The sequence below is a fragment of the Drosophila santomea genome, chromosome 3L (genome assembly GCF_016746245.2).
Source record: "Drosophila santomea strain STO CAGO 1482 chromosome 3L, Prin_Dsan_1.1, whole genome shotgun sequence".
In the NCBI taxonomy this organism is placed as follows: domain Eukaryota; kingdom Metazoa; phylum Arthropoda; class Insecta; order Diptera; family Drosophilidae; genus Drosophila; species Drosophila santomea.
Window position 1 is genome coordinate 8,391,351 of NC_053018.2, and position 20,150 is coordinate 8,411,500.

Consider the following 20,150-nt stretch of genomic DNA (forward strand, 5'->3'; position numbering starts at 1 on the left):
AAAGTTGCATTTGGTAACTAAGCCCTAGATATGATGGGTATCGTAGCTAAGCTTATCTTAAGTATCATTGTGATCTCAACCTAACAGATATCTCGAATATACATAAGTACCATAGTTACCTTTGAAAGTTGTGCCCTTCTCCACCCCTGCCTCCGCCTCCAGTTGACTCTCTCCAAAAGCCACTGGCATCGACAGAGAAGGATCAAGGGCAGCAGCAATGGCACCGCTACTGTGGTGGTAGTGTTGCTGATGATGATGGTGGTGCTGTTGCTGGCGGCGCAGGGTCTCCTCAATAAGGGCCAGGGGGCTGCGAGTGGGCTTGGGCGAACCGGGACTGGCGGCCAGCAGACGATCAGGATCACCGGAGCCTAACATGGGTAAGGCAACAGAGTCCGAGAGACTGGAGTCGGTGGTGTCGATGAAACTGACATCGAACTCGTTAATGCATCTCTGATCGCTGCTTGTCGTGGAGGGCGGGCGCACAGACATGATCGTGTGGTGTTCTACATCAAACTCTGGCTGTCGATAGACCACCTCCAGCGGCTTGTCGGGGCCGAAGGTTTTAGTGAACACCTCGCTGGTTAGCACCTTGCGACTGTTGCTGCCGCTACCGGAGGATGATGAGGTAGAACTTTTTGTACTATCGCTTGATTTAATGGAACGTATGGTTATCACCTCACAGTCGTCATCAACGAGCACGGTGCTAACAGCGCTGGTGGTTGCTGTTGGTTCCCGATGCACCCGTACGGTCGATGTCGAAACAACCGCTCCACTTGCTCGCCGGATGTTGGTCAAGTCCTTGTCCGTTTTGCGGCTAGCCGTGCTAACGGATCGCACACTTCGTCGCGTGCTATTTGAAGAGCCGCTGGCACTGGTGGTGCCGCTACCCGAGTTCGAACTCGACTCGTTCATCGTGTCCTTCATCTTCTTTTGCAGCTTTGGCTCCATGGAGCTCTGCACGGTTCTGGTCGTAGATGTCGAAGCTGTGGTCGACATGGAGCCACTGGATTCACTTACTTTGCTTACCGTTCGCTTTATTGGTTTCTTATTGTCTACCTGAGGTCTCTTGACGGTGTCATCACTCTTGCTTAGCTTTGCTGCAGTCCTTGCACTGGAAGACACGCTAATCGGAACTTTGGTGCGCTGTATAGTGGCTGTGGTCTTCGTCAGAAGCTTGTTGTCGGTTTCTATGGAAGTTTTGTAGACAAGTTTCATGGCTGAATTAGCTGATTGTGTCTTCATGCTTTTGGTTGCTTGGCTCTTTGAGCCTATCACGTTTGCTAGTTTATTTTCCTTGGATGTTTGTCGTTTGTATAGGCGGTCGGTGCTTTTTATTAGGGATTCCTTGCTATCGCTCTGTGAGCCTCTTTTAATCTGGGAACGGGGCTGCGCTGTTTTCTTCTCAGCAATCGAGTTTTTTGGTTTCGTTATTTGGGTTGTGGACTTTGTCAAGGCACTTGTAACAGTTTGTGTTTTTCGCGTACTTTTAGTTAGGGCCGGAGCTGGCGATTTGGGTGGTGCCGGCGACTTTGGGGGTGCCGTGGAGACACTCTGGCCAATGTTGCCTTCGCCACTCAAACCGTACCTCATGCTGTGGGCCAGGGTGGGTTGCATGTATCTGTGGGTGGCAGACGGTGTCGGAGTTTTCCGCTTCTCAACGTGCTCTTGGCTGACGGTTCGCTCAGTCTTTTTGGAACTTTTTTCTGTAAGCTCTTTGGTAGATCGAGTGACAGTGGTTTTAGTTTGGTTAACGACTTTCTTGCCTGCCCTTGTGGTCTTCAGCTGTGGACTAAACGATCGAGGTGAGGTATTGTAGGGAATTCGTGTGACATCTGTCTTAACCCTAGGTCTTGGCGTGGTAGAGCGACTGCCTTCACCTTGCGGCTTGCTTTCGTAGAAAATGGAACTTGAAGCAGGACTTGATGATCTCTCGAAGTGTATTTCACTTATCACGCGACTAGTAGCGGAAGCTGAACTGGTGGTTGTTGAAGTAGAGCTTGTAACTGAACGTCGTGATTCGGTGTTATTCGATAGTTTTGGTTTGTCCATTGTTACTGTTTTTTTAGTCGGAGTTTGTTTGAGAGTAGTAGTGGTCTTTGCTGAAGAAACTGGTTTGGAACTAGGCTTTTCCCTAACCGCGAGTGCTCTTTTGCTAATCGTAAACTTATTCGTCGGTTTTGCAGGAGTCTCCTCTAATATTTTCCCCGTTTTTGACTTAATTATTTTTTTCGATTGTGCTCTAACTGGTGCCTTTTTAACTGGAGCTATTAATTTCTGTTCATCGTCTAAATTTACAAAGTAAGCAACCGGACGAACTTCTTGTGCATTAGTTTCTTTTAGCTGTGGGCTACACGGTTTATCTTCTGTAGGAATATCAGGAATAAACTTTGCATTCTTAAGAGTGTCTTCAACTATTTGTTCAACTGAACGACCTTCGTCTACTACCTGATCTTTAATATTTCTGGTTTTCTGAACACTTTTGAGTGTTTCGTCTACAATTTTTTGTACCTCAGCATTACCAGCCCTGATGGTATCCTCCACAATCTGTTGCACAGACCTATTTTCTTCAGAATCAGAAACCAAATCAACGCCCGCATGATGATCTAAATAGGTTTTCTGACATTTCTGTGCAATGACACTAGTTGCATTTGACTTTACCCCACAAGGAGTTTCCAATGTCATCTGACCAATAGACTCGGCTATTGGCTTAAATGTCTGAATATATAAAGTTGTTCCACAAGTGGTTGCTGATTTTGAATCGGTTTGAACTGGGGTTGAATTTCCCTCTGACATAATGGGTGTATTTATTTTAGGACATACGCCAGAAATAGGTTTAGTAATTCCACACTCTTCGTCACTTTCATCGTCCGAATACTCGTTCACAATAGGCTTTACTGACATTGATTTGTCATCTACTGAGGTTGGGATGTTATCGTCTTTCAAGTTTAATATCGAATCAACCGGTATAACTATCTTGGTATCTTCTGTTGTTATAGTACTGCTTGCAAACTTAATATTTGTTTGAATTGTTTTTGAACTTTCTGCTGCCTTGAAGGAAATAACTTCTTTGGACATTACGTCATGTAAACTAGTAAAGGGTGTCACTACTGGAATTGGTTCACTAAAAGGCTTCTCTTGGGGCTTAGGACACTTAATTTTGGCATCGCCTTTATTGTCGGAATATTCCACTAGACTGGGCTTAACAGTCTCAATGACTGACTTGAAACTGTCGTCTGGTTTCGCTGGGACCTTTTCGTCTTTCTTCTCAGGCGACTTCGGGTTTTCTTCAGGATGAAGAAGAGACTTATCCTCACTACCAGTCACAGAAGTTACCAAAGATATTGGGTGGCTAATAGGTTTGTCTTGTGGTTTGGGAATATCTATTTCGTCATCAGATTCGTCGTCCGAATATTCTTTGGGACTTGGCTTAACAGTCTCAAATACTGACTTGGAACTATCGTCTGGTTTCGCTAGGACCATTTCGTCTTTATTCTCAGGCGACTTCGGTTTTTCTTCGGTATGAAGAGGAGACTTATCCTCCCTACCAGTCACAGAAGTTACCAAAGAAGTTGGCTGGCTAATAGGTTTGTCTTGTGGTTTTGGAATATCTATTTCGTCATCAGATTCGTCGTCTGAATATTCTTTGGGACTTGGCTTAACAGTCTCAATGACTGACTTGAAACTGTCGTCTGGTTTCGCTGGGATCTTTTCGTCTTTCTTCTCAGGCGACTTAAGTTTTTCTTCAGTATGAAGAGGAGACTTATCCTCACTACCTGTTACAGAAGTTACCAAAGAAGTTGGTTGGCTAATAGGTTTGTCTTGTGGTTTGGGAATATCTATTTCGTCATCAGATTCGTCGTCCGAATATTCTTTGGGACTTGGCTTAACAGTCTCAAATACAGACTTGGAACTGTCGTTTGGTTTCGCTAGGACCTTTTCTTCAGTATGAAGAGGATATTTATCCTCACTACCAGTCACAGAAGTTACCAAAGAAGTTGTCTGGCTAACAGGTTTGTCTTGTGGTTTGGGTATATCTATTTCGTCATCAGATTCGTCGTCCGAATATTCTTTGGGACTTGGCTTGACAGTCTCAAATACGGACTTGGAACTGTCGTCTGGTTTCGCTAGGACCTTTTCGTCTTTCTTCTCAGGCGACTTCGGTTTTTCTTCGGTATGAAGAGGAGACTTATCCTCACTACCAGTCACAGAAGTTACCAAAGATATTGGGTGGCTAATAGGTTTGTCTTGTGGTTTGGGAATATCTATTTCGTTATCAGATTCGTCGTCCGAATATTCTTTGGGACTTGGCTTTACAGTCTTAATGACTGATTTGAAACTGTCGTCTGGTTTAGCTAGGACCTTTTCTTCAGTATGAAGAGGATATTTATCCTCACTACCAGTCACAGAAGTTACCAAAGAAGTTGTCTGGCTAACAGGTTTGTCTTGCGGTTTAGGAATTTCTATTTCGTCATCAGATTCGTCGTCCGAATATTCTTTGGGACTTGGCTTGACAGTCTCAAATACGGACTTGGAACTGTCGTCTGGTTTCGCTAGGACCTTTTCGTCTTTCTTCTCAGGCGACTTCGGTTTTTCTTCGGTATGAAGAGGAGACTTATCCTCACTACCAGTCACAGAAGTTACCAAAGAAGTTGTCTGGCTAACAGGTTTGTCTTGCGGTTTAGGAATTTCTATTTCGTCATCAGATTCGTCGTCCGAATATTCTTTGGGACTTGGCTTAACAGTCTCAAGTACTGACTTGGAACTATCGTTTGGTTTCGCTAGGACCTTTTCGTCTTTCTTCTCAGGCGACTTCGGGTTTTCTTCAGTATGAAGAAGAGAGTTATCCTCACTACCAGTCACAGAAGTTACCAAAGATATTGGGTGGCTAATAGGTTTGTCTTGTGGTTTGGGAATATCTATTTCGTTATCAGATTCGTCGTCCGAATATTCTTTGGGACTTGGCTTTAAAGTCTTAATGACTGATTTGAAACTGTCGTCTGGTTTAGCTAGGACCTTTTCTTCAGTATGAAGAGGAGATTTATCCTCACTACCAGTCACAGAAGTTACCAAAGAAGTTGGCTGACTAATAGGTTTGTCTTGTGGTTTGAGAATATCTATTTCGTCATCAGATTCGTCGTCTAAATATTCTTTGGGACTTGGCTTAACAGTCTCAATGACTGATTTGAAAATGTCGTCAGGTTTAGCTAGGACCTTTTCGTCTTTCTTCTCAGGCGACTTCGGGTTTTCTATCTCATGCGATTTCGGTTTTTCTTCGGTATGAGGAGGAGACTTATCCTCACTACCAGTCACAGAAGTTACCAAAGAAGTTGGCTGGAAAATAGGTTTGTCTTGTGGTTTGGGAATATCTATTTCGTAATCAGATTCGTCGTCCGAATATTCTTTGGGACTTGGCTTTACAGTCTCAAATACTGACTTGGAACTATCGTCTGGTTTCGCTAGGACCTTTTCGTCTTTCTTCTCTGGCGACTTCGGGTTTTCTTCAGGATGAAGAAGAGATTTATCCTCACTACCAGTCACAGAAGTTACCAAAGAAGTTGGCTGGAAAATAGGTTTGTCTTGTGGTTTGGGAATATCTATTTCGTCATCAGATTCGTCGTCCGAATATTCTTTGGGACTTGGCTTAACAGTCTCAAATACTGACTTGGAACTGTCGTCTGGTTTTGCAAGGACCTTTTCTTCAGTATGAAGAGGAGATTTATCCTCACTACCAGTCACAGAAGTTACCAAAGAAGTTGGCTGGCTAACAGGTTTGTCTTGCGGTTTAGGAATATCTATTTCGTCAACAGATTCGTCGTGTAAATATTCTTTCGGACTTGGCGTAACAGTATCAATGACTGATTTGAAACTATCGTCTGGTTTCGCTAGGACCTTTTCGTCCTTCATCTCAGGCGACTTCGGGCTTTGTTCAGGATGAAGAAGAGAGTTATCCTCACTACCAGTCACAGAAGTTACCAAAGATATTGGGTGGCTAATAGGTTTGTCTTGTGGTTTGGGAATATCTATTTCGTTATCAGATTCGTCGTCCGAATATTCTTTGGGACTTGTCTTAACCGTCTCAAATACTGACTTGGAACTGTCCTTTGGTTTCGCTAGGACCTTTTCTTCAGTATGAAGAGGAGATTTATCCTCACTACCAGTCACAGAAGTTACTAAAGAAGTTGGCTGGCTAATAGGTTTGTCTTGTGGTTTGGGAATATCTATTTCGTTATCAGATTCGTCGTCCGAATATTCTTTGGGACTTGGCTTAACAGTCTCAAGTTCTGACTTGGAACTATCGTCTGGCTTCGCTAGGACCTTTTCGTCTTTCTTCTTTTTAGGCGACTTCGGGTTTTCTTCAGGATGAAGAAGAGAGTTATCCTCACTACCAGTCACAGAAGTTACCAAAGATATTGGGTGGCTAATAGGTTTGTCTTGTGGTTTGGGAAAATCTATTTCGTTATCAGCTTCGTCGTCCGAATATTCTTTGGGACTTGTCTTAACCGTCTCAAATACTGACTTGGAACTGTCCTTTGGTTTCGCTAGGACCTTTTCTTCAGTTTGAAGAGGAGATTTATCCTCACTACCAGTCACAGAAGTTACTAAGGAAGTTGGCTGGCTAATAGGTTTGTCTTGTGGTTTGGGAATATCTATTTCGTCAACGGATTCGTCGTGTAAATATTCTTTCGGACTTGGCGTAACAGTATCAATGACTGATTTGAAACTATCGTCTGGTTTCGCTAGGACCTTTTCGTCCTTCATCTCAGGCGACTTCGGGCTTTCTTCAGGATGAAGAAGAGAGTTATCCTCACTACCAGTCACAGAAGTTACCAAAGATATTGGGTGGCTAATATGTTTGTCTTGTGGTTTGGGAATATCTATTTCGTTATCAGATTCGTCGTCCGAATATTCTTTGGGACTTGTCTTAACCGTCTCAAATACTGACTTGGAACTGTCCTCTGGTTTCGCTAGGACCTTTTCTTCAGTATGAAGAGGAGACTTATCCTCACTACCAGTCACAGAAGTTACCAAAGAAGTTGGCTGGAAAATAGGTTTGTCTTGTGGTTTGGGAATATCTATTTCGTCATCAGATTCGTCGTCCGACCATTCTTTGGGACTTGGCTTTACAGTCTCAAATACTGACTTGGAACTATCGTCTGGTTTCGCTAGAACCTTTTCGTCTTTCTTCTCTGGTGACTTCGGGTTTTCTTCAGGATGAGGAGGAGACTTATCCTCACTACCAGTCACGGAAGTTACCAAAGAAGTTGGCTGGCTAATAGGTTTGTCTTGTGGTTTGGGAATATCTATTTCGTCATCAGATTCGTCGTGTAAATATTCTTTTGGACTTGGCGTAACAGTATCAATGACTGATTTGAAACTATCGTCTGGTTTCGCTAGGACCTTTTCGTCCTTCATCTCAGGCGACTTCGGTTTTTCTTCAGGATGATGAAGAGCCTTATCCACCCTACCACTCACAGAAGTTGGCTGGCTAATAGGTTTGTCTTGTGGTTTGGGAATATCTATATCGTTATCAGATTCGTCGTCCGAATATTCTCTTGGACTTGGCTTAACAGTCTCAATGACTGATTTGAAACTGTCGTCTGGTTTCGCTAGGACCATTTCGTCTTTATTCTCAGGCGACTTCGGTTTTTCTTCGGTATGAAGAGGAGACTTATCCTCCCTACCAGTCACAGAAGTTACCAAAGAAGTTGGCTGGCTAATAGGTTTGTCTTGTGGTTTTGGAATATCTATTTCGTCATCAGATTCGTCGTCTGAATATTCTTTGGGACTTGGCTTAACAGTCTCAATGACTGATTTGAAACTGTCGTCTGGTTTCGCTAGGACCATTTCGTCTTTATTCTCAGGCGACTTCGGTTTTTCTTCGGTATGAAGAGGAGACTTTTCCTCACTACCAGTCACAGAAGTTACCAAAGAAGTTGGCTGGCTAATAGGTTTGTCTTGTGGTTTGGGAATATCTATATCGTTATCAGATTCGTCGTTCGAATATTCTCTTGGACTTGGCTTAATAGTCTCAATGACTGATTTGAAAATGTCGTCTGGTTTAGCTAGGACCTTTTCGTTTTTCTTCTCAGGCGACTTCGGTCTTTCTTCGGTATGAAGAGCAGACTTATCCCCACTACCTGTTACAGAAGTTACCAAAAAAGTTGGCTGGCTAATAGTTTTGTCTTGTTGTTTGGGAATATCTATTTCGTCATCAGATTCGTCGTCTGAATATTCTTTCGGACTTGGCTTAACAGTCTCAATGACTGACTGCGAACTGTCGTCTGGTTTCGCTTGGACCTTTTCGTCCTTTTTCTCAGGCGACTTCTGTTTTTCTTCAGGATGAAGAGGAGATTTTCCCCCATTATCTGCTACAGAAGTTACCAAAGATATTGGGTGGCTATCAGACTTTTCGTGAGGCTTAGTAATTCCAAACTCCTTCTCACTTTCATCGTCCGAAAGCTCTTTTAAAATAGTCTTCCCTGACTCTCTTGGTGACTTTGGTTTTTCATCTACTGAGGATGGGATCTTATCGTCTTTTAAGTTTGAAAGGAAGTCAATCGGTATAACTATCTTGGTATCTTCTGTTGTAATAGTAGTGCTTGCGAACTTAACATTTGATTGAATTGTTGTTGAACTTTCTTCTGCCTTAAAGGAAATAACTTCTTTGGACATTACGTCATGGAAACTACTGAAGGGTGTCACTATTGGAATTGGTTCACTTAAAGGCTTCTCTTGGGGCTTAGGACACTTAATTTTGGCATCGCCTTCATTGTCGGAATATTCCACTAGACTGGGCTTAATGTCCTTCTTCTCAGGAGACTTCGGTTTTTCATCAGTATGAAGAGGAGACTTATCCTCCCTACCAGTCACAGAAGTTACCAAAGAAGTTGGTTGGCTAATAGGTTTGTCTTGCGGTTTTGGAATATCTATTTCGTATTCAGATTCGTCGTCTGAATATTCTTTGGGACTTGGCTTAACAGTCTCAATGACTGATTTGAAACTGTCGTCTGGTTTAGCTAGGACCTTTTCGTCTTTCTTCTCAGGCGACTTCGTTTTTTCTTCGGTATGAAGAGGAGACTTATCCTCCCTACCAGTCACAGAAGTTACCAAAGAAGTTGGTTGGCTAATAGGTTTGTCTTGCGGTTTTGGAATATCTATTTCGTATTCAGATTCGTCGTCTGAATATTCTTTGGGACTTGGCTTAACAGTCTCAATGACTGATTTGAAACTGTCGTCTGGTTTAGCTAGGACCTTTTCGTCTTTCTTCTCAGGCGACTTCGTTTTTTCTTCGGTATGAAGAGCAGACTTATCCCCACTACCTGTTACAGAAGTTACCAAAGAAGTTGGCTGGCTAATAGGTTTGTCTTGTGGTTTGGGAATATCTATATCGTCATCAGATTCGTCGTCCGAATAGTCTTTTGGACTTGGCTTAACAGTCTCAATGACTGATTTGAAACTGTCGTCTGGTTTAGCTAGGACCATTTCGTCTTTCTTCTCAGGCGACTTCGGTTTTTCTTCGGCATGAAGAGCAGACTTATCCCCACTACCTGTTACAGAAGTTACCAAAGAAGTTGGCTGGCTAATAGGTTTGTCTTGTGGTTTGGGAATATCTATATCGTCATCAAATTCGTCGTCCGAATATTCTTTTGGACTTGGCTTAACAGTCTCAATGACTGATTTGAAACTGTCGTCTGGTTTAGCTAGGACCATTTCGTCTTTCTTCTCAGGCGACTTCGGTTTTTCTTCGGCATGAAGAGGAGACTTATCCTCCCTACCAGTCACAGAAGTTACCAAAGAAGTTGGCTGGCTAATAGGTTTGTCTTGTGGTTTGGGAATATCTATCTCGTAATCAGATTCGTCGTCCGAATATTCTTTTGGACTTGGCTTAACAGTCTCAATGACTGATTTGAAACTGTCGTCTGGTTTAGCTAGGACCTTTTCGTCTTTCTTCTCAGGCGACTTCGTTTTCTCTTCGGTATGAAGAGCAGACTTATCCCCACTACCTGTTACAGAAGTTACCAAAGAAGTTGGCTGGCTAATAGGTTTGTCTTGTGGTTTGGGAATATCTATATCGTCATCAGAATCGTCGTCCGAATATTCTTTTGGACTTGGCTTAACAGTCTCAATGACTGATTTGAAACTGTCGTCTGGTTTAGCTAGGACCATTTCGTCTTTCTTCTCAGGCGACTTCGGTTTTTCTTCGGCATGAAGAGCAGACTTATCCCCACTACCTGTTACAGAAGTTACCAAAGAAGTTGGCTGGCTAATAGTTTTGTCTTGTTGTTTGGGAATATCTATTTCGTCATCAGATTCGTCGTCTGAATATTCTTTCGGACTTGGCTTAACAGTCTCAATAACTGACTGCGAACTGTCGTCTGGTTTCGCTAGGACCTTTTCGTCCTTCTTCTCAGGCGACTTCTGTTTTTCTTCAGGATGAAGAGGAAATTTTCCCCCATTATCTGCTACAGAAGTTGCCAAGGATATTGGGTGGCTATCAGACTTTTCGTGAGGCTTAGTAATTCCAAACTCCTTCTCACTTTCATCGTCCGAAAGCTCTTTTAAAATAGTCTTCCCTGACTCTCTTGGTGACTTTGGTTTTTCATCTACTGAGGATGGGATCTTATCGTCTTTTAAGTTTGAAAGGGAGTCAATCGGTATAACTATCTTGGTATCTTCTGTTGTAATAGTAGTGCTTGCGAACTTAACATTTGATTGAATTGTTGTTGAACTTTCTTCTGCCTTAAAGGAAATAACTTCTTTGGACATTACGTCATGGAAACTACTGAAGGGTGTCACTACTGGAATTGGTTCACTTAAAGGCTTCTCTTGGGGCTTAGGACACTCAATTTTGGCATCGCCTTCATTGTCGGAATATTCCACTAGACTGGGCTTAATGTCCTTCTTCTCAGGGGACTTCGGATTTTCTTCAGTATGAAGAGGAGACTTATCCTCCCTACCAGTCACAGAAGTTACCAAAGAAGTTGGCTGGCTAATACGTTTGTCTTGTGGTTTTGGAATATCTATCTCGTAATCAGATTCGTCGTCTGAATATTCTTTGGGACTTGGCTTAACAGTAACAAATACTGACTTGGAACTGTCGTCTGGTTTAGCTAGGACCTTTTCGTCTTTCTTCTCAGGCGACTTCGGTTTTTCTTCGGCATGAAGAGGAGACTTATCCTCCCTACCAGTTACAGAAGTTACGAAAGAAGTTGGCTGGCTACTAGGTTTGTCTTGCGGTTTTGGAATATCTATTTCGTCATCAGATTCGTCGTCTGAATATTCTTTGGGACTTGGCTTAACAGTCTCAATGACTGATTTGAAACTGTCGTCTGGTTTAGCTAGGACCTTTTCTTCTTTCTTCTCAGGCGACTTCGGTTTATCTTCGGTATGAAGAGCAGACTTATCCCCACTACCTGTTACAGAAGTTACCAAAGAAGTTGGCTGGCTAATTGGTTTGTATTGTGGTTTGGGAATATCTATATCGTCATCAGATTCGTCGTCCGAATATTCTTTTGGACTTGGCTTAACAGTCTCAATGACTGATTTGAAAGTGTCGTCTGGTTTAGCTAGGACCTTTTCGTCTTTCTTCTCAGGCAACTTCGGTTTTTCTTCGGTATGAAGAGCAGACTTATCCCCACTACCTGTTACAGAAGTTACCAAAGAAGTTGGCTGGCTAATAGGTTTGTCTTGTGGTTTTGGAATATCTATTTCGTCATCAGATTCGTCGTCTGAATATTCTTTGGGACTTGGCTTAACAGTAACAAATACTGACTTGGAACTGTCGTCTGGTTTCGCTAGGACCATTTTGTCTTTCTTCTCAGGCGACTTCGGTTTTTCTTCGGTATGAAGAGGAGACTTATCCCCACTACCTGTTACAGAAGTTACCAAAGAAGTTGGCTGGCTAATAGTATTGTCTTGTTGCTTGGGAATATCTATTTCGTCATCAGATTCGTCGTCTGAATATTCTTTCGGACTTGGCTTAACACTCTTAATGACTGATTTGAAACTGTCGTCTGGTTTAGCAAGGACCTTTTCGTCTTTCTTCTCAGGCGACTTCGGTTTTTCTTCGGCATGAAGAGCAGACTTATCCCCACTACCTGTTACAGAAGTTACCAAAGAAGTTGGCTGGCTAATAGGTTTGTCTTGTGGTTTGGCAATATCTATATCGTCATCAGATTCGTCGTCCGAATATTCTTTTGGACTTGGCTTAACAGTCTCAATGACTGATTTGAAACTGTCGTCTGGTTTAGCTAGGACCTTTTCGTCTTTCTTCTCAGGCGACTTCGGTTTTTCTTCGGCATGAAGAGCAGACTTATCCCCACTACCTGTTACAGAAGTTACCAAAGAAGTTGGCTGGCTAATAGGTTTGTCTTGTGGTTTGGCAATATCTATATCGTCATCAGATTCGTCGTCCGAATATTCTTTTGGACTTGGCTTAACAGTCTCAATGACTGATTTGAAACTGTCGTCTGGTTTAGCTAGGACCTTTTCGTCTTTCTTCTCAGGCGACTTCGGTTTTTCTTCGGCATGAAGAGGAGACTTATCCTCCCTACCAGTCACAGAAGTTACCAAAGAAGTTGGCTGGCTAATAGGTTTGTCTTGTGGTTTGGGAATATCTATCTCGTAATCAGATTCATCGTCCGAATATTCTTTTGGACTTGGCTTAACAGTCTCAATGACTGATTTGAAACTGTCGTCTGGTTTAGCTAGGACCTTTTCGTCTTTCTTCTCAGGCGACTTCGTTTTTTCTTCGGTATGAAGAGCAGACTTATCCCCACTACCTGTTACAGAAGTTACCAAAGAAGTTGGCTGGCTAATAGGTTTGTCTTGTGGTTTGGGAATATCTATATCGTCATCAGATTCGTCGTCCGAATATTCTTTTGGACTTGGCTTAACAGTCTCAATGACTGATTTGAAACTGTCGTCTGGTTTAGCTAGGACCATTTCGTCTTTCTTCTCAGGCGACTTCGGTTTTTCTTCGGCATGAAGAGCAGACTTATCCCCACTACCTGTTACAGAAGTTACCAAAGAAGTTGGCTGGCTAATAGGTTTGTCTTGTGGTTTGGGAATATCTATATCGTCATCAGATTCGTCGTCCGAATATTCTTTTGGACTTGGCTTAACAGTCTCAATGACTGATTTGAAACTGTCGTCTGGTTTAGCTAGGACCATTTCGTCTTTCTTCTCAGGCGACTTCGGTTTTTCTTCGGCATGAAGAGCAGACTTATCCTCCCTACCAGTCACAGAAGTTACCAAAGAAGTTGGCTGGCTAATAGGTTTGTCTTGTGGTTTGGGAATATCTATCTCGTAATCAGATTCGTCGTCCGAATATTCTTTTGGACTTGGCTTAACAGTCTCAATGACTGATTTGAAACTGTCGTCTGGTTTAGCTAGGACCTTTTCGTCTTTCTTCTCAGGCGACTTCGTTTTCTCTTCGGTATGAAGAGCAGACTTATCCCCACTACCTGTTACAGAAGTTACCAAAGAAGTTGGCTGGCTAATAGGTTTGTCTTGTGGTTTGGGAATATCTATATCGTCATCAGAATCGTCGTCCGAATATTCTTTTGGACTTGGCTTAACAGTCTCAATGACTGATTTGAAACTGTCGTCTGGTTTAGCTAGGACCATTTCGTCTTTCTTCTCAGGCGACTTCGGTTTTTCTTCGGCATGAAGAGCAGACTTATCCCCACTACCTGTTACAGAAGTTACCAAAGAAGTTGGCTGGCTAATAGTTTTGTCTTGTTGTTTGGGAATATCTATTTCGTCATCAGATTCGTCGTCTGAATATTCTTTCGGACTTGGCTTAACAGTCTCAATAACTGACTGCGAACTGTCGTCTGGTTTCGCTAGGACCTTTTCGTCCTTCTTCTCAGGCGACTTCTGTTTTTCTTCAGGATGAAGAGGAAATTTTCCCCCATTATCTGCTACAGAAGTTGCCAAAGATATTGGGTGGCTATCAGACTTTTCGTGAGGCTTAGTAATTCCAAACTCCTTCTCACTTTCATCGTCCGAAAGCTCTTTTAAAATAGTCTTCCCTGACTCTCTTGGTGACTTTGGTTTTTCATCTACTGAGGATGGGATCTTATCGTCTTTTAAGTTTGAAAGGGAGTCAATCGGTATAACTATCTTGGTATCTTCTGTTGTAATAGTAGTGCTTGCGAACTTAACATTTGATTGAATTGTTGTTGAACTTTCTTCTGCCTTAAAGGAAATAACTTCTTTGGACATTACGTCATGGAAACTACTGAAGGGTGTCACTACTGGAATTGGTTCACTTAAAGGCTTCTCTTGGGGCTTAGGACACTCAATTTTGGCATCGCCTTCATTGTCGGAATATTCCACTAGACTGGGCTTAATGTCCTTCTTCTCAGGGGACTTCGGTTTTTCTTCAGTATGAAGAGGAGACTTATCCTCCCTACCAGTCACAGAAGTTACCAAAGAAGTTGGCTGGCTAATACGTTTGTCTTGTGGTTTTGGAATATCTATCTCGTAATCAGATTCGTCGTCTGAATATTCTTTGGGACTTGGCTTAACAGTAACAAATACTGACTTGGAACTGTCGTCTGGTTTAGCTAGGACCTTTTCGTCTTTCTTCTCAGGCGACTTCGGTTTTTCTTCGGCATGAAGAGGAGACATATCCTCCCTACCAGTTACAGAAGTTACGAAAGAAGTTGGCTGGCTACTAGGTTTGTCTTGCGGTTTTGGAATATCTATTTCGTCATCAGATTCGTCGTCTGAATATTCTTTGGGACTTGGCTTAACAGTCTCAATGACTGATTTGAAACTGTCGTCTGGTTTAGCTAGGACCTTTTCTTCTTTCTTCTCAGGCGACTTCGGTTTATCTTCGGTATGAAGAGCAGACTTATCCCCACTACCTGTTACAGAAGTTACCAAAGAAGTTGGCTGGCTAATTGGTTTGTATTGTGGTTTGGGAATATCTATATCGTCATCAGATTCGTCGTCCGAATATTCTTTTGGACTTGGCTTAACAGTCTCAATGACTGATTTGAAAGTGTCGTCTGGTTTAGCTAGGACCTTTTCGTCTTTCTTCTCAGGCAACTTCGGTTTTTCTTCGGTATGAAGAGCAGACTTATCCCCACTACCTGTTACAGAAGTTACCAAAGAAGTTGGCTGGCTAATAGGTTTGTCTTGTGGTTTTGGAATATCTATTTCGTCATCAGATTCGTCGTCTGAATATTCTTTGGGACTTGGCTTAACAGTAACAAATACTGACTTGGAACTGTCGTCTGGTTTCGCTAGGACCATTTTGTCTTTCTTCTCAGGCGACTTCGGTTTTTCTTCGGTATGAAGAGGAGACTTATCCCCACTACCTGTTACAGAAGTTACCAAAGAAGTTGGCTGGCTAATAGTTTTGTCTTGTTGCTTGGGAATATCTATTTCGTCATCAGATTCGTCGTCTGAATATTCTTTCGGACTTGGCTTAACACTCTTAATGACTGATTTGAAACTGTCGTCTGGTTTAGCTAGGACCTTTTCGTCTTTCTTCTCAGGCGACTTCGGTTTTTCTTCGGCATGAAGAGCAGACTTATCCCCACTACCTGTTACAGAAGTTACCAAAGAAGTTGGCTGGCTAATAGGTTTGTCTTGTGGTTTGGCAATATCTATATCGTCATCAGATTCGTCGTCCGAATATTCTTTTGGACTTGGCTTAACAGTCTCAATGACTGATTTGAAACTGTCGTCTGGTTTAGCTAGGACCTTTTCGTCTTTCTTCTCAGGCGACTTCGGTTTTTCTTCGGCATGAAGAGCAGACTTATCCCCACTACCTGTTACAGAAGTTACCAAAGAAGTTGGCTGGCTAATAGGTTTGTCTTGTGGTTTGGCAATATCTATATCGTCATCAGATTCGTCGTCCGAATATTCTTTTGGACTTGGCTTAACAGTCTCAATGACTGATTTGAAACTGTCGTCTGGTTTAGCTAGGACCTTTTCGTCTTTCTTCTCAGGCGACTTCGGTTTTTCTTCGGCATGAAGAGGAGACTTATCCTCCCTACCAGTCACAGAAGTTACCAAAGAAGTTGGCTGGCTAATAGGTTTGTCTTGTGGTTTGGGAATATCTATCTCGTAATCAGATTCATCGTCCGAATATTCTTTTGGACTTGGCTTAACAGTCTCAATGACTGATTTGAAACTGTCGTCTGGTTTAGCTAGGACCTTTTCGTCTTTCTTCTCAGGCGACTTCGTTTTTTCTTCGGTATGAAGAGCAGACTTATCCCCACTACCTGTTACAGAAGTTACCAAAGAAGTTGGCTGGCTAATAGGTTTGTCTTGTGGTTTGGGAATATCTATATCGTCATCAGATTCGTCGTCCGAATATTCTTTTGGACTTGGCTTAACAGTCTCAATGACTGATTTGAAACTGTCGTCTGGTTTAGCTAGGACCATTTCGTCTTTCTTCTCAGGCGACTTCGGTTTTTCTTCGGCATGAAGAGCAGACTTATCCCCACTACCTGTTACAGAAGTTACCAAAGAAGTTGGCTGGCTAATAGGTTTGTCTTGTGGTTTGGGAATATCTATATCGTCATCAGATTCGTCGTCCGAATATTCTTTTGGACTTGGCTTAACAGTCTCAATGACTGATTTGAAACTGTCGTCTGGTTTAGCTAGGACCATTTCGTCTTTCTTCTCAGGCGACTTCGGTTTTTCTTCGGCATGAAGAGGAGACTTATCCTCCCTACCAGTCACAGAAGTTACCAAAGAAGTTGGCTGGCTAATAGGTTTGTCTTGTGGTTTGGGAATATCTATCTCGTAATCAGATTCGTCGTCCGAATATTCTTTTGGACTTGGCTTAACAGTCTCAATGACTGATTTGAAACTGTCGTCTGGTTTAGCTAGGACCATTTCGTCTTTCTTCTCAGGCGACTTCGGTTTTTCTTCGGTATGAAGAGCAGACTTATCCCCACTACCTGTTACAGAAGTTACCAAAGAAGTTGGCTGGCTAATAGTTTTGTCTTGTTGTTTGGGAATATCTATTTCGTCATCAGATTCGTCGTCTGAATATTCTTTCGGACTTGGCTTAACAGTCTCAATGACTGACTGCGAACTGTCGTCTGGTTTCGCTAGGATCTTTTCGTCCTTCTTCTCAGGCGACTTCTGTTTTTCTTCAGGATGAAGAGGAGATTTTCCCCCATTATCTGCTACAGAAGTTACCAAAGATATTGGGTGGCTATCAGACTTTTCGTGAGGCTTAGTAATTCCAAACTCCTTCTCACTTTCATCGTCTGAAAGCTCTTTTAAAATAGTCTTCCCTGACTCTCTTGGTGACTTTGGTTTTTCATCTACTGAGGATGGGATCTTATGGTCTTTTAAGTTTGAAAGGGAGTCAATCGGTATAACTATCTTGGTATCTTCTGTTGTAATAGTAGTGCTTGCGAACTTAACATTTGATTGAATTGTTGTTGAACTTTCTTCTGCCTTAAAGGAAATAACTTCTTTGGACATTACGTCATGGAAACTACTGAAGGGTGTCACTATTGGAATTGGTTCACTTAAAGGCTTCTCTTGGGGCTTAGGACACTCAATTTTGGCATCGCCTTCATTGTCGGAATATTCCACTAGACTGGGCTTAATGTCCTTCTTCTCAGGGGACTTCGGTTTTTCTTCAGTATGAAGAGAAGACTTATCCTCCCTACCAGTCACAGAAGTTACCAAAGAAGTTAGCTGGCTAATAGGTTTGTCTTGCGGTTTTGGAATATCTATTTCGTCATCAGATTCGTCGTCTGAATATTCTTTTGGACTTGGCTTAACAGTCTCAATGACTGATTTGAAACTGTCGTCTGGTTTAGCTAGGACCATTTCGTCTTTCTTCTCAGGCGACTTCGGTTTTTCTTCGGCATGAAGAGGAGACTTATCCTCCCTACCAGTCACAGAAGTTACCAAAGAAGTTGGCTGGCTAATAGGTTTGTCTTGTGGTTTGGGAATATCTATATCGTCATCAGATTCGTCGTCCGAATATTCTTTTGGACTTGGCTTAACAGTCTCAATGACTGATTTGAAACTGTCGTCTGGTTTAGCTAGGACCATTTCGTCTTTCTTCTCAGGCGAATTCGGTTTTTCTTCGGCATGAAGAGCAGACTTATCCCCACTACCTGTTACAGAAGTTACCAAAGAAGTTGGCTGGCTAATAGGTTTGTCTTGTGGTTTGGGAATATCTATATCGTCATCAGATTCGTCGTCCGAATATTCTTTTGGACTTGGCTTAACAGTCTCAATGACTGATTTGAAACTGTCGTCTGGTTTAGCTAGGACCATTTCGTCTTTCTTCTCAGGCGACTTCGGTTTTTCTTCGGCATGAAGAGGAGACTTATCCTCCCTACCAGTCACAGAAGTTACCAAAGAAGTTGGCTGGCTAATAGGTTTGTCTTGTGGTTTGGGAATATCTATCTCGTAATCAGATTCGTCGTCCGAATATTCTTTTGGACTTGGCTTAACAGTCTCAATGACTGATTTGAAACTGTCGTCTGGTTTAGCTAGGACCATTTCGTCTTTCTTCTCAGGCGACTTCGGTTTTTCTTCGGTATGAAGAGCAGACTTATCCCCACTACCTGTTATAGAAGTTACCAAAGAAGTTGGCTGGCTAATAGTTTTGTCTTGTTGTTTGGGAATATCTATTTCGTCATCAGATTCGTCGTCTGAATATTCTTTCGGACTTGGCTTAACAGTCTCAATGACTGACTGCGAACTGTCGTCTGGTTTCGCTAGGATCTTTTCGTCCTTCTTCTCAGGCGACTTCTGTTTTTCTTCAGGATGAAGAGGAGATTTTCCCCCATTATCTGCTACAGAAGTTACCAAAGATATTGGGTGGCTATCAGACTTTTCGTGAGGCTTAGTAATTCCAAACTCCTTCTCACTTTCATCGTCTGAAAGCTCTTTTAAAATAGTCTTCCCTGACTCTCTTGGTGACTTTGGTTTTTCATCTACTGAGGATGGGATCTTATGGTCTTTTAAGTTTGAAAGGGAGTCAATCGGTATAACTATCTTGGTATCTTCTGTTGTAATAGTAGTGCTTGCGAACTTAACATTTGATTGAATTGTTGTTGAACTTTCTTCTGCCTTAAAGGAAATAACTTCTTTGGACATTACGTCATGGAAACTACTGAAGGGTGTCACTATTGGAATTGGTTCACTTAAAGGCTTCTCTTGGGGCTTAGGACACTCAATTTTGGCATCGCCTTCATTGTCGGAATATTCCACTAGACTGGGCTTAATGTCCTTCTTCTCAGGGGACTTCGGTTTTTCTTCAGTATGAAGAGGAGACTTATCCTCCCTACCAGTCACAGAAGTTACCAAAGAAGTTGGCTGGCTAATAGGTTTGTCTTGCGGTTTTGGAATATCTATTTCGTCATCAGATTCGTCGTCTGAATATTCTTTTGGACTTGGCTTAACAGTCTCAATGACTGATTTGAAACTGTCGTCTGGTTTAGCTAGGACCATTTCGTCTTTCTTCTCAGGCGACTTCGGTTTTTCTTCGGTATGAAGAGCAGACTTATCCCCACTACCTGTTACAGAAGTTACCAAAGAAGTTGGCTGGCTAATAGTTTTGTCTTGTTGTTTGGGAATATCTATTTCGTCATCAGATTCGTCGTCTGAATATTCTTTCGGACTTGGCTTAACAGTCTCAATGACTGACTGCGAACTGTCGTCTGGTTTCGCTAGGATCTTTTCGTCCTTCTTCTCAGGCGACTTCTGTTTTTCTTCAGTATGAAGAGCAGACTTATCCCCACTACCTGTTACAGAAGTTACCAAAGAAGTTGGCTGGCTAATAGGTTTGTCTTGTGGTTTGGGAATATCTATATCGTCATCAGATTCGTCGTCCGAATATTCTTTTGGACTTGGCTTAACAGTCTCAATGACTGATTTGAAACTGTCGTCTGGTTTAGCTAGGACCATTTCGTCTTTCTTCTCAGGCGACTTCGGTTTTTCTTCAGGATGAAGAGGAGATTTTCCCCCATTATCTGCTACAGAAGTTACCAAAGATATTGGGTGGCTATCAGACTTTTCGTGAGGCTTAGTAATTCCAAACTCCTTCTCACTTTCATCGTCTGAAAGCTCTTTTAAAATAGTCTTCCCTGACTCTCTTGGTGACTTTGGTTTTTCATCTACTGAGGATGGGATCTTATGGTCTTTTA

At 42.4% G+C, this 20,150-nt stretch overlaps 3 protein-coding genes across 19 annotated transcripts in view; 1 reads left to right on the forward strand and 2 right to left on the reverse strand.

Moving 5' to 3' along the window:
* The window catches only part of LOC120448068 (signal peptide, CUB and EGF-like domain-containing protein 3), a 114,217-nt gene that overhangs the window by 15,404 nt on the left and 78,663 nt on the right, over positions 1-20,150 (forward strand). The gene's annotated exons all lie outside the window — the stretch shown is intronic.
* Positions 1-20,150, reverse strand: part of LOC120448059 (ankyrin-2) — a 62,694-nt gene that overhangs the window by 10,802 nt on the left and 31,742 nt on the right. Inside the window, exon 19 of one of the 16 annotated variants that reach the window (XM_039629824.1) lies at positions 120-20,142. The exons of the other annotated variants lie outside the window; for them this stretch is intronic. Coding sequence (XP_039485758.1) covers positions 120-20,142 — 20,023 coding nt within the window. The remainder of the gene's footprint in view (positions 1-119; positions 20,143-20,150) is intronic. 16 annotated transcript variants of the gene reach the window in all.
* The window catches only part of LOC120448066, a 32,856-nt gene that overhangs the window by 3,196 nt on the left and 9,510 nt on the right, over positions 1-20,150 (reverse strand). Inside the window, exon 1 of one of the 2 annotated variants that reach the window (XM_039629831.2) lies at positions 120-238. The exons of the other annotated variant lie outside the window; for it this stretch is intronic. The gene's annotated coding sequence lies outside the window, so the exon portion shown is untranslated. Of the gene's footprint in view, positions 1-119; positions 239-20,150 lie in introns of those variants that run through there. 2 annotated transcript variants of the gene reach the window in all.